Raw genomic sequence first — 13660 nt, 5'->3', positions numbered from 1 at the left:
GGGGGTTCACTGGTAGGGTACTCCCTGCGTGAGCTATCGATGCGTTGTCAACTGGGAGCGCCGCTTACGGAAACGCTTGCGCTCGCGGTTGCGGAGGCTGTCTTGATGAGACGACGCGAGACGCCGTGCTCATACCACCAGTTCATCAACCTTGAAAGATCGGGTACCGGACCAAGATGGGCGACAACGCTGCCACCCTCCCCCCCTCTTTGTGGCTTTGGCGAAACTTCTGCCAGCGGGGCAAGGAAGAAATTTTTGTCTGGAGAAAGAAAATGAGCGTAAACATGGCCCGAAATAGCGGCCAAGCGTAGTTCTAAGGCCGAGTGACCCGTGTTGGGTGTGGAGGTAACAGTCACCGGTGAGGTCGACCGACACCGGCCAGGCTCGGAAGGCTTCGCCCTTGACGTGAGCCGGATGGACAAACGGGCCGTTCCGTTTGCCGATGGCAAGATTTCCAGCAAGTTGCCGTTGGGAGAAACACCCACGACAATGCTTGGTGAATTGAGGTGAGGTGGTATGGAAGGCGGTATGTCGTGCGACAGGGCGTCCGCTCATCATGAGAAATGCCATGTTACCACTTGAGAACGGCAGGGTGAAAGAGGGCTAAGACGACTCTAGACACTTGTGCAGAATAAAGGCCAATCAGACGCTCCGGGTTTTACGGGAAAACTCCGCAAGCCAACCCGAGTTCTCGGGATCATGCGAATCATGTGTTGAAGAATCGCTACGACTTTCTCTGAGGCACGATTGGACACCAGAGGCGAGACGACACGGAGATTAAGGCCAATGATGCGCACTAGAAAAGCACGTCAGTCGGCCAACCATGGGATCCACGAGACAGCAGGGTTTTGGCATCTGGTCGGGACATGGGTCTCTGGCCAAGTGAGCAGAGAACGACGAAGGGAAGAGTCGACGTCAAGACAAAGGCCAGGACGAGGTACGGAGCACTGGCAGGGGAGACGGTCGAGGTTGGCCGAGCAGGGTGGACGTGTTTCTGTTGCAGCCGCAACGAGTGCCATGTTGTGAGATGATTGGCTACAGGGTAGCTGCGAGGCGTTGGGTCGGAGAGATGGGCCACACCACCACAGCAAAGTTGATAAGAAATCGACAACACGCCATGGTTCTCGATGGTCAAGACGGTGCTGTCTGGAGAGTAGGATGGAAGTGGACAGGACGGACTCGACGGGAGTTGGCAGAATCTGGTGTTAGTGTCTCAGGAAGGCAGGTTGGGCTTCCCGAGGGGCCTGTCCGATGTCAAGGTCGTGTCCGTCTCAATCTTGAACGCCGTGTGACGACGCAGTATTGATGCATTTCGATGCTTCTGAACATCCAGCTCATGCAGCGGGACGATTGCTGCGGGCATTGGAGCAGAGGATGCAGCCTCGTCTTGGAGGGAACGCTGCAGCAAGGATGCAAGCTATTTTCTGCTCCTCGCCGTCTTCCAAGTTGGCTTCACCGTTTCATCCAACCAGCAAGTGGCAGGATGAATAGTTCGCAGGACTCTGCGTTGTCCAAGCCTGATGCGCGCAGAGTCGGCGAAGGGCAAGGCGACCGACATTACGCCATGGTAAGGTGCGGACACGGTGACGGGGAAGCGAGTCGCGACGCGATGGCTCCCACACTCCGAAAGCACTCGAAGTGAGCAGGGGACGATGGCTGTTGTCCGCAGGAACTGCCAACTTGGTCAGAAGACGGCGCACGCCACGGCGGAAGGGCAGGGACCTGGGTGTTCGGGCTGGAAGCATGGTTATTGAATTGAAGCCCAAGTGTGCGACTTAGGGGAGTGCGGTGGACAAGTTTTCCGAGGGTAGGTGACAATTTTGGAGTATTTCCGTCGCAAAACAGGCAACGGGTGTGATGAGGTTGTTGACGGCCCATTCGGAGGCCATGTCTCCATGTGCTGTCCGCATCGGCGACCATGTCCACGCGGTACGGTCAGGGGCGAGCGGGCGGGGTATGTCTGGTGGGATGCTCTGTTGTTTTGTGGGCATGAACTGTCAAGAATGAGTCAATTGAAATGTTTATTTCGGGGGATGTAGTTCTGCGTCGCATTGTGAGCGAACTGAGGAAGATATGTTGAGTTTCGATTTGTGGTTGTTATTGAATGAGCGAGCAGTGGGAGAAACTGCGTCGGCGTTTGCTCCGTAAGGTGCCTTGCGTTGACTTACCTTACAGGTAGGGATCGCTCAGTGGAGGCTTCCGAGTGTGAGAGGAGGGAAGATTCCCCCAACAGGCGGACCAATCAGTGTGATTGTGCATGATGTTTGCAATGCGTCCCTGTCTGTGTGAATAAGGTTTCCCATCATCCAGACTATCGACCGAAGGATCAACTGCACCTCCGGATGGGATCTGTTTCTTTTATTTTCGTTGGTTCTGAAGGAATACCAGGCCATTGTTTCGTTTCCATGGAGACGTATCCGCTTGTTGAAGCATTCATACGAAAGCATTCATACGAAGTCGTGGTTTGCGGAGATGGCATCCGAGATATGCGATAATGGATAGATGTGATGTACAATGCATAGAGTGAGATATCCGAAGTGCATTATGCATCCAATGTGATGCCCCATACGGAGTATGTAGTTAATGCATTCTTGCACAATGGACCCACCTGGAAACACCAACCAGAAGCCACCATCGGGTACGTACCGAAGCAAGCACAGTGTGGAGTGCGACCGTTGGCGGCTTCTCTCGGCAAAAAGAGAGAAAACAGGCACTGTAGACGCCCCTACCCGCTGGTGCCGTGTGACGCAGCCTGGAACGATGGATGCGCAAGCTGCAATGCTGCACCAGCACCAGCACCAGCACCAGCACTCACTTCCATCAATGCATCTCACTGACTTCCGCGCCCGCGCCTCCCTCCCTCCGCCTCACCGAAGCATCCTCCAACCCCCACAACATCACGTCTGGTGTTGTTGATCATTCTCTCGCCCTTTCTCACACACTCACTCCCTCACTCCCTCCCTCGGTCAGTGGCCATTGTGCGCTGAGGACCCATATCCAGCTCGGGTTGAAGGCGCCTGCGATATCTAGACATCACTTCGCCAGCTGGCTTTGCTTGCGACTACGACATCGGTCACTCATACGCCTCGTCCTCGCGGGGTATCCATCTCCTCTCATGATTCCTCCTTTGCTGGCCGCCTTCGCATAAGCGTTTCGGTTGGCTGTCTCTCGAAGCCATCCACAGCTTGACGACCTTGCCGCCGTGCAGACATCGGCTACTTGATATCCGCCCGTCTATCGAGCCATCTCAACGGCCGCAAAACCCCGGGCCGTTTGGAGTTCGGCCGGGTCTAGGTCGGCCAGCAACCAACGTCTTTTTCTCCTGCTACCGCGCGCAACCAGGCCACTCACACGGGGGGGTTTACTCGTTTCAACCAGCACCACCTGCATTGTTTCTTCATCGCCTTGATCGGCGCCGTACTTCTCTCATCTCCGAACCCCCAGCCCACGGCGGAAGTCACCGGCTAACCTTGAACCTCCACCGTGACCAACACCAACACCACCACCATCACACCCCGGCCGTATGCGCCAGCGCTCGCGACTATCTTCGCTGTAGTCTCTTGCCAACAAATACGCAGGACTCCATCTCTCCCTCCGGACCTTTCATTTTTGTCACCATCTTGTCTTGCAGGCGACCGAGTCAGCCATGGACGCAATGCACGACGAGATGGCCCCAGAACAGCTCATCCCCCCGACCCGCCAGCTTGCAAACTCCCACCCGCAACTTGGCCATCATGAACTTGACCCTGCGCTTCGCCCACCAACCGACTCCCCGCCCTCGGCGGCCGCTGATGCCCGACCATGGACCCAGATACAGACGCCGCTCCAAGTTCGTGACGACCAGCCGCAGCCGCCACCGCACCAGACCCTCGCGAACTCGTGCCTCACCTTGTGCCGACGGCCGCATCACCCTGCCAGCGTGTTCCTCTCCGATCTCCCCAACGAGCTCCTGCTTCACATCCTCGGCTACCTGGATGTGAACGATCTACTGTCCACTTCGAGGGTAGGCTTCTTCCCCGCGTTGTCGCTCCTGTGATGGTCCTCGATCTTTCGTCTTCGTTTCGTCCCAAACATTACCCTCTCCCCCGCAAGAACTTTTCTGTCCCATGTAATTACACGCACGCTCGCACCACTTGATCCGTAGTTTTTTCTCCCTCTGTGTTTCGAGAACTCTGCTGATGACACAGACCAATCACCACCTGCGTCACCTGTCCCTCTCGCCTATTCTTCACCACTACCGCCTCCGGCACACACGTGCCATCTTGCCCCCTCTGCTGGCGTCCCCCTCTCGCCCGTCGCTGGCGGAGCTCATCGGCCGCTCCATCTTCCTGACGCACACCTCGGTCGTATCGCGCCGTCTGGCCCGCTCCCTCGTGTCCATCCGGCTGTCCCGCCGCCTCGCCTCCCGACCCTCGGCCGAGGCTCTTGTGGAACGGGCCGTGCTGCCGCCCGAGTGCGTCCCGGGCTTGAACAAGGTGCAAGTGGCGCCTTCTCTTGTCGCGAAACGGCGGGCTATCGAGAAGGAGAGGGTCAAGGACGGTTTGAGAAAATGGGTCGAGGGCGTGTGGAAGGGCGAGGTGCGACAACGAGAGGAGGGCGTCAAGAAGTGGGAGGAGAGCAAGGGCGTTGGGAGGGTCTGGCGACTCCGGCGCTTCTGGGAGAGGGTCTCGAGGGGAGATGGCGTCGGCCTCCGGTAGGCCTGTCGGCGCTTGTAAATGAGCTGTGTATATGATTTTGGAGGGCTTGGGCTCTAGGCGTTAGCGTTCCGCTCTGGGAGCGGTCCAGGAGGCGTATGGTTGTCGCTTCGGTGCTTGCCTGTAATGATGTAAACGATAACGTGTGACACGATGAATGGGTGTTTGATTATCGACAGTTTTTGAGGCAAGATGGTTTAGTACATGATACAAATGAGCGACGTAAATTTGGGCTTGTGTCCTCGCTGACCACCTAGGCGGGGGTTGTGTCGTGCAGCCATGGTTGACGCTCCTCAAAGTTCTGCCATGAGAAGCACATCTTGCCTAGTTGCAGCGACCCAAGCCCCTGTCGAACCACTGAAATGACTGCGGTGACGGTTTGCAAAGATAGTCACAGATTCCGCGCAACCAGAGTTGCCTTTATGGCCGTTAACTAACCTCCTCGAGAAGAGCACCTATGCGTACAATGTCTACGCGGCGATGATTCCTGTCAAGTGACAGACACTGTCGCCGTCGTACGTGAAGATGACGGCAGAAGAAAGAGTCAACAAGCCATGTAGTCGCTGTAGCACGGCAGTAGCATGCGATCTTCCCTTTGGAAATGCGGACGCAGGATACCTTGAACCCGGTATGATCCAGCAGTAGAGTGAATGTGTACGCCCGTGATAACATCCAGAGCGTCATGCGAAAGAATGAGACTTTCATTCAGGCGTCATGATAGTAGTACGAAAGCACGTCTATGGAGATCTTCGCGCCCCTACACTTAAAGGTGGCCGCTGGCCCGAACTTGGCTTTCAGGGGGAAGGGTTTGCAACCGTCCAGCGTCGAACATGGTAGAAGGTCTATAGTCGTGACGATTTTCAGCGACATTAGCATGCTTCATATACCCTTTCTAAGCTGGAATCAATGTCTATGGGCTGTGGGTTGAGGCAGAGAATGTGATGCTAGCATAGATGGTGACGGGCGGTGCTGGAGGGGCGCCAAGACCCCCTGAACCTTTGTACAGAGAACCCCTACCGGCACCAGGCGGGTATTTTGTACGTTCTGAAGATCCAAGAAGCCAATCCAAGTGACAAAAAATACGTGATCGAACTTCAGATATCATCATGGATGATATTTGCACTCGTCTTTGGGATTGCCTACAGCCCGAGACCCGTGAAGCTCGGGGTAGGCCTCGCACCTTGAGGGCATAAAAGCAAAGTACCTAGCCGTGCTCTACGGAGTGCTTGAGGTGGAGTTGGAAAACAAGTTAGCTGCAAACAGCGCGAGTCTCAGACACTGCAAACTATTGTGCTCCTAGGCTCTCAAGGTTCTGGACTTGGCGCTGGGGTTTGTAGGGTCTTTGATAACAAACCGCTTCAATAACAGGGACACATTCGATGTCATTCACGTTTCTTATTGCTTCTGTTATAACATCGAATCTCTGGGCTTTGGATATGATGTGCTGTTGTCATTGCTCGCTTTCCCAACCTCACCCCCAGTTCAAACGTATCCGACCACCGTCTACTTCGCTTGCTAACACGCTGTGAGCACTGTACCTGTGGTACGAATATCGTCACTTATCCTGCAGCCCATGTACATACTCATTGAAACTCTTTACGTGCCTCTCAGAATAGTATTGGCCTGATCCGAGGGATCCAATAGATGCTGCTGCAATTTCACATCGTGGCGAGTTTATCTATCAAGCGGGCGCATCGAAGTGGCCGCTGTGGCATGGGGAATCTTGTGCTAAACTTCATGGGCTAGCATGAGCTTAAGAATTGGCATCCTAATCATGTGGTGTCTTCGCGCTGTTCCCCGAAGCCAATCTGCTTTCAGTGATGGAAGCAGCGCCCGCCCCTGATATGCCTTTCCAAAGCCAACGAGCGACATCTTCATCAGAATATGAGAGCCCCTCGGTGCCTGTCTCTCTGCTGCCTTGGAGTTCTCAGCAATCGCATGACTTGTCAGAGCTCAAGGCGCTGAGGGACGTGACTTCCATATCCCCACCCTCCCGCTGCCCTTGCGATGTCTGGGGGCCATGGCTAACGCGCAATAGGTAAACCGCTTGCCTAGATACACCAGAGAACCACTCACAAAACTCTTCAAATTGATTATCCACAAAGAGCGTGCTGCCAGCCAAGAGTCTCTACCTACATTTCGCACTGAAGCCGTGGGCGCGTGATTTGACCCTGAGCACACGCTAGCATACAGTGCATGTGTCTCATTCCTATCACCTCTGCTGTCCCTCTCGTGCGCAAGCTTCGTCATATGCCAGATCTCCCTGTGCTTTTTGCCCTGTAAGCTATTGACTTGCTCATTGGTACTACGTACGTGGTACCCCACGCTTTGATGCGGATAGCCTACGTCTTCGTCGTCTGGTTCACCCTTTTGACACTATCGCCGGCGAAGACTTTGCCCCCGTCATTTCGACAGGGGTTCAATTAGATGACAGTCATCCGATCGATACGCGGTGCTCTTGCCAGACAGGTGGGAAAATGAAGTTTTAGAAAATCTTTTGGTACTTGCAATGTCCAATGTCCAACGTCCAACTTCGTCATGTTTTGCTGAGACCTTGGCAAACATTGGAATAAGGTTGCATGCAGGCACAAAGATCGTTGGTCCAACATCAACTACCGAGACAGCAAAGCGGGAGCGCCCGCGGCGCCGAGATGTTGAGTCACTCAGCAAAGAACAGTTTAAGGGCTAGCGACAGGGAATCAAAGATGCCGTATATATCGACCGATGCACGTCGACTTTAACGACTCCGAGGTTGAACATTGTTATATGACTGATATACCTAGGGCTAGAGTGCCGCCGTACGATTACAACCCGCGCCTTGTTTGTCACGTTCATCACGTTCCCCTACAAGGATCGTATCACTGCACGGTTTATGGGTTCCGGCCCCTCGCTGAAAGTACCAGAGGCGAGAAAAAACGATTTCCATGAGCTCAATGGAGCGGCAGGTTGAGTACCCTAGAAGGAAATATGCCCTTTGTTGCGCCTTCCACGACGAACTCTTTCTCCTTTCCAATTATCCGGTTACTGCCTCTGTCCATGCTGCTGATTCTGTTGATTCTATGGTGTCTTGCAGTGTGCCAAGGCAGGAGATCATAACTGCTCCTTGTCTGATGCATTGATGTGCAGGTCTTTGGGGGAGGCAGCATCAACCCTCGCGGTGGACTGGAGCTGATCTTGGGAAGACTCCTCGGTACAGCCGGTAGTGTCGAGGGCCGTATTTTGACTGGAAAGAAGAAGTTCACCGTCGGCAGCGGTGGCGGAAGAAAGAGGGAGCATATCGCCTGGGTGGTTGTCGTGCTCTGGACCTGCCGGTCGTTCGGCCTGCTCATCCCGTTCTGCCTGCTCGAGTTGTGCGTCCTGGGCATCGACCTTGACGAATTCCATAGAGCTGTATGGGACGTTAGTAGGCGATGGATGAATACGGGCAGGAAATGACAAACATCCACATGGCTACATCTTCGTCGAATTTGCGCTTCTTCTCCAGAATAAGCTCAAGATGCTCCTTCGCAAACCGAAGCTTGGTTTGCATGCAAGCCTGCTCGTGCATCGTAGCGGTGTCGTGATGCTGCTGAACGATCTCGCTATCGATACGGACCACCTCTTGAGTGTGCATGACAGTGTCATCATTGAAGGGGTGGCAGGCCAGAAGTTGGTGCATACCAGCCTCATGGTCCGCGCATAGTCCCGGCTCTGTGACGAGATCTTCGACCATTGTGAATGCTATAAAACGTTTTTCAGAGAAGTAGAGGTCCCAGACGTGGTTGTATCGAATCGTTAAGTCTTTAGTCAGGTCGTCGTCGCGAGGGGGCGCCATCGTGGGTTGACTGGTGTTGACCTGTGTGGGAGTACGTTATGGTAATGAAGACGATGACGAGGCGGAAGAATGGAAGAAGGTGGACTAGCTGAAAGAACAATTACGACTGGGAGAACGATGAAAGGCGCGTTAATGGAAAGTTCTGCTGGTGGGAGGTACGACGGTGGGAGGTGGTGGATGGCGCGTTGGCGGAAGGAGTGTTGATCGGAGGTGCCTTCTATATCTAGGCTGACAGAATACGCTAGGAACCCACGGCAAATGATGGCTCGAGAGCTGACGGGAGGGGCCCCGAGACAAGGCGATGAGTGAGAGCGTGTTTATCGGTCGATATTGATGTTCATGTTAACCGGAAGCCTATCCTCCCTAAACGCCTCTTGGATGAGTTCAGGCTACTTCATACAAACCAAGGCATTTCGACACCTGTCACACGCAATCATAAGCGGGATGAGGAATCAGAAGTTAAATTGCTAAACTGCATCCCTTAGTGAAAAAGCAAGACATGGGCAACATAAACTCCGTGACTTCCCAGCTATGCAATGCCATGTAAGCTATGCTGAACAAGCATTCCTCCCAAACGCCGATGACTACCAAATCCTCTTCGCAACCATTTCGTACCGGTAGACTCCGTTATAGTCACTTTCTGGGGGCTTCTCTGCCTTCTGCACGCGTCCCTTGCCACCCTTCAGTCCCTCCTTCTCGTCCGCGTGTATCCACCTGCGCCTATCCTCCGTCACCTCGATATGGCCGTATCCGCCCACACGCTTGCCCTTGGCATCGTAAGACTCGCGCTCCTCCTGACCAGTTGCCACTAGGTGCTCCTTACGCTTCATCTTGGCGTAACGGTTGCGAGAGTACCGCAGGAGGATCATGCCCAATAGGAGTTTAATGACGAGCAGGACGAGGAAGGCGATGAAGAAGACGACGATCATTGTAACTGCCGCGATAACGTCGTCACTGGTCCAGGACCACCACGAGCGGGCCTTGACGCCGGGAGATGCGTACGGGTAGCCGTAGACGGCACGCCCCAGGGCGTCGCGCAGTAGGGTGTCGAGGCGGTCGAGAGCCGCGACCATCACTGGTGAGGATGGCGTCGCAGATTCGACGGAAAGCGACGTCTGTGTTGACTCGGGAAGTGGAGTTGGAATTCTTGTTGATAGGAACATGTGATATGTCTGTACCGATGCCCGGATGAAGAGACACGAAAGGGGTATGACGGCAAGGCCCAGTCGTCGAGTCAACGAAGGCGTGACAAAGGCCTGGGATGGTGTTAGGTTATGATCAAAGTTTGGGAAGGGGGCAAGGCATACATTTGTGTAGTAGTCCTTGCACAGGATATCGAGGATACGGCTGTAGAACGTCGGCTTGATGTTGTTGAACTTGTTCACGTAGGCATGCTTGATGGTGTCTACCAGCATCTCGCTGCCAATGACAATCAAGAAGGGGGACAGAACCTCGCCAGACCACACCCAGGATGGCAGCACCGTGAAGCTGAAGGGCAGGATGGACGGGCTGTGGAGAGGCATAGCGCCTCCACCCATATCGTTGCCACTCTCAGAACCAGCGCCAGGGACAGACAGGCCGCCAACCTCGACAATGTTACGCATCCCGATGATCAGCAGCATGATCCAAAGCTGGAAGCGCTCCACAATGTCTGCACACGTCAATTGGAAAAGGTTGTCCTTCTCAAACCGCTTGAACACAGTGCTCTTGATCTCGACGAACTGGTTCGAGATCATCAAGGTCAAGAGTGCGTTGGAGTATGAGTTGACAGCCACGTTCAGCGTAATGACCTGGTAGTACAGAGAGACGGAGTGGATGACGTTGTAAACGAGAGCCAGAACAAACATGCCCATGGGCAGGAGGACTTTGGAGCGACCAGAACTATTCCTTGATAGGGTCTCGGAACTGAAGAGGCACTCGAAAATGTCCTGCCCGAGGGCGGAAAGCAGGCGATCGCCGACCTGCCATTCCGTTAGCAAAGGTTGTCACTTTGGCGTCCGAATGTTCCCTACCTCGAGGACGTTGTAGATGACGTAGAGCTTGATGCCATCCTGCGCTCGAATGAAATGATACATCCGACTGGCGTCCAGCTTCATGAGAAATAGAGAACTGCACAGAATTACGGCTCCCTGCAGTAGATCGGCCTTGTGGAATGAGGACAAGTTAGACGGGATCGACTTCGTCCTCCTATGACGAGCCTGCCGGTGTGCGGACATGTGCGTTGGATGGTGACCGGCGGAGCCATTTGTCTTATAAGTGACTCCATGTCCGTTACCATTCATCTTGACTTCTTGTTCGATAACCTGATTGCCGTTCGTCTTGGCCTCCGAATCAATGTTGATTGCGGGGACATCGCTCGAGGATCTAATATCCGGGGTCACCAAAGGCGTGCTTCGGTGCGCTGGTCGGCTTTGGCTCCTGTCGCGGCTGACGAGGTGATCGGGGTCTTCATGCTGGGCTGAAGAGGTAGCTCTGGACCTGGGCCGTCGGGCTCTAGCCCATACTCTACCCAGTCCATGCCAGACGTATCCTATCATCCAGCGCGCCTCCTTTGCCGCGAGATAGCCCCACCACTTAACCAAAACGCCCAAAGCAATGCAGAACCTCATGGGCAGAATGGTGAAATTATAAAGCCAGGCATCGAGACAGGCCAGAGCCCCGAAATAGAGGGTCCGTTCGAGGAATGACGGCAGCAAGAGAACATTTTTGAGTCTTTCCCACTTGACGGCATATGACTCGTATGGAATATCATTAGTATGTGAGTGATGTATGTACAAAGGACTCGGTCGTTGGGCTGCCAGTTCCAGCTGTAGATGTGTTGGTATAGACATGGGCGGGAGGGGTATCGAAGGAGGAAGAGGCGAGGGCGGAAAGGGGTCATTTCGGGGGGCTTTGGATTGCTGCGACGACGGCGGCGGCACTTGAATCTGGGGTAGTTTGGGCTGGCTCGTCGTCTGCGTTGGCGGAGGCAGAGGGCTGATTGCGTTGAAGTGGGTTGCCGCTTCGAGATTCAGGGGTGGTGGCCGAGCAACGGTGTAGAAGGAATTCCGGCGAGGGGAGGTGGTTTGAGACTGAGACTGTCTTCGGTTCGTGGGGGGCGTAGACAAGGTCCTTCCAGAGGTCGGGCGGCGCCATTCATCGTGATGTCGCGACCTGCTACCACCGTCTGTCACTGGACCATTGCGCCGGAGGGTGTCCGGTTGGCTCAGGATGGACTGCCGAATCGCTTGCAGCTGCTCTGATATGTGCGCCGGCCGGTCCCCATCGCTTGCTGCACCATCTGCAACAACAGCAACAGGCAGAGCCTCCGGATCCTGCAGCTGCTGCATCCCCGCCACAGACAATCTCCTAACATTATCGTGGCTCTGATTCTTCTTCATGGATGCGGAATTAGACCCGGCTCTCGCCCGCGTCTTCTGCTCTGCGCCCTCCTTGTGTTCGGCATCCTTCTTCTCGACGGCGGTCGCAGGTTCGGATATGGAGGAAGAATTGGAGGAATCTTGCAGCTCCGGCTTGCTGTGCGTCGAGGAGGCATCTGACGATTGCTCTTCGTCGGAGTGACCGCCGGGGATGGTAGGGAGTGTCGAGGTAGGAGGTGCGCTCGCAGAGACGCTGGGCAATGGTGGCATAGGAATGTGCGAGACTCTGATGTCGCTTTTCGTGTCTATGGCATTGCGGTCGAGTGGCAGGCCGTCGGAAGGAAAGGCTGGCATGGCCGGGAAGGCCTCGACGGGCTCGGCGGCGGCATCTCCAGACGATGCATGGTCCTCGGCCTCTCGCGCTCGGTGATGTTCGCCTTCTGCCATTCCCAAGCCCTTCACTGTGTTTCTAGTCGCGAGGTATCGGCTCCATTCGCTTTTGGCCGTCGGGGGCTCGTTGGTTCGCGGGAAAGCAAGGCGGACACGGATAAACGAATGAGGTAGTCCGAGGTGTTTGGATGGAGGATTCGATAGGCCGAAGTCAGGTCGTGTGCCGCACGGGAGTGAAGCGACGAAGCTTAGCCTTGCAGTTTGCAGTTCTTCGCAGGTTGATGGAGTGGGGTTTCAGGACACCAAAGACACGCTTTCGAACATTGAACGCTGAAAGTGTGCTGCCCAGCAAGGACGACTGGGGATTGGACTGGTGATTGGCCTGCCGGACGCTCAGACAGGGAAACCTGGGCAGCCACGGCAGAAGAGAGCACTGTGGAGCACGCTAAGGGAGATTTGGATCTGGCCGTCTGAATGCGCTGGACAGGTCCGCTGGGTCTTCCATTCCAGTGGGCACACTCAGTGGTCACTGGTCTGGTCACCCACTCAGTGCCTGGTGGGAGTGACGTATCACACTGGGCGGTCTGAGTCTGTGCGCGAGCAGCAAGCGATATCGATAGGGGCGGTCTGAGTCAGCACGGACTTACGGATTTACCAGCAACAGTGGGAAGGCAAGGTCCCGGTCGTGGCTTTCCTCCTTCACCTTGTAAAAGGCCGACAAGGTGAAGAAGCTCTCACCGAAACCGGACATGAAGTCATGGTGAGGTTAACTTCACAGCAGTGGCTCTTTTCTCGGTGGGGTGGAGCGTCATTCCCATCCCAAGTGAATTTGCGACCTGCGACAGCCTTGCACCGTTTTTTCAGGAAAGACCCAACTATTTCTTCAAATGCCGAGGGATCGTCACCGCCAACATCATCTGGTACCGGGCCGCGATGGTAACATGCCCGCTCCAGAGATGGCTTCCGCCTTATTTCCGACACCGCGCGCGGGACACTGCCGCCCACCGGCACCGGATCGGTGGCCTGCCTGGTTGGTGGTGGAAGCCCTAGCCGTCTTCTTTTTTGCACCTAGAACATACTGCAAAGTACACTAGAGCGAACCCGAGGGCAAGGCCGGACTCTCGGCGAAGTGGGGAATGGAGTTTGGAGCTTGAAGGCAGAACCTCCGAGTCTCGAGTCTGTTTCTTCATCTGTTGTGCTGCCTCTGTCTCATCGAGAGGGGGCCCCTGGGAGCACATGGAGTCCGAGTTACGCCGGTCCTGAACCAATTGGCGTACGGCGGAATCATTGCATTGGATCGGATCGGATCTCGGCCCACATGGCTTCCCCGTCTTGGGTGTCCAAGAAGCCAAAAGAATGCCCGTCCAGGAAGGCAAGAGGGGCTACCAAGTCGCAATGCCATG

The 13660-nt window shown here is 55.0% G+C and overlaps 3 protein-coding genes across 3 annotated transcripts; 1 reads left to right on the top strand and 2 right to left on the bottom strand.

Moving 5' to 3' along the window:
• Positions 1–3646: 3646 nt before the first annotated feature.
• On the top strand, positions 3647–4697 carry GCG54_00011692 (uncharacterized protein; the record flags this gene model as incomplete). The annotated part of the gene is made up of 2 exons (XM_045411589.1): positions 3647–4003; positions 4188–4697. The coding sequence occupies 2 exons, from the start codon at positions 3647–3649 to the stop codon at positions 4695–4697; spliced, it is 867 nt and encodes a 288-aa protein (XP_045256826.1).
• A 3087-nt stretch (positions 4698–7784) lies between these two features.
• GCG54_00011691 (uncharacterized protein) lies at positions 7785–8508 on the bottom strand (the record flags this gene model as incomplete). Its single annotated transcript, XM_045411588.1, has 2 exons — positions 7785–8082; positions 8135–8508. The coding sequence occupies 2 exons, from the start codon at positions 8506–8508 to the stop codon at positions 7785–7787; spliced, it is 672 nt and encodes a 223-aa protein (XP_045256825.1).
• A 584-nt stretch (positions 8509–9092) lies between these two features.
• GCG54_00011690 (Endoplasmic reticulum membrane protein 65) lies at positions 9093–12314 on the bottom strand (the record flags this gene model as incomplete). Its single annotated transcript, XM_045411587.1, has 3 exons — positions 9093–9764; positions 9816–10469; positions 10521–12314. 3 exons carry the CDS (start codon positions 12312–12314, stop codon positions 9093–9095), a joined length of 3120 nt encoding a protein of 1039 aa, XP_045256824.1.
• Between the last annotated feature and the right edge of the window lie 1346 nt (positions 12315–13660).

The sequence above is a fragment of the Colletotrichum gloeosporioides genome (genome assembly GCF_011800055.1).
Source record: "Colletotrichum gloeosporioides strain Lc1 chromosome Unknown consensus_110, whole genome shotgun sequence".
NCBI classification, from domain to species: Eukaryota; Fungi; Ascomycota; class Sordariomycetes; order Glomerellales; family Glomerellaceae; genus Colletotrichum; species Colletotrichum gloeosporioides.
This window is presented reverse-complemented; position numbering and strand designations above follow the sequence as displayed.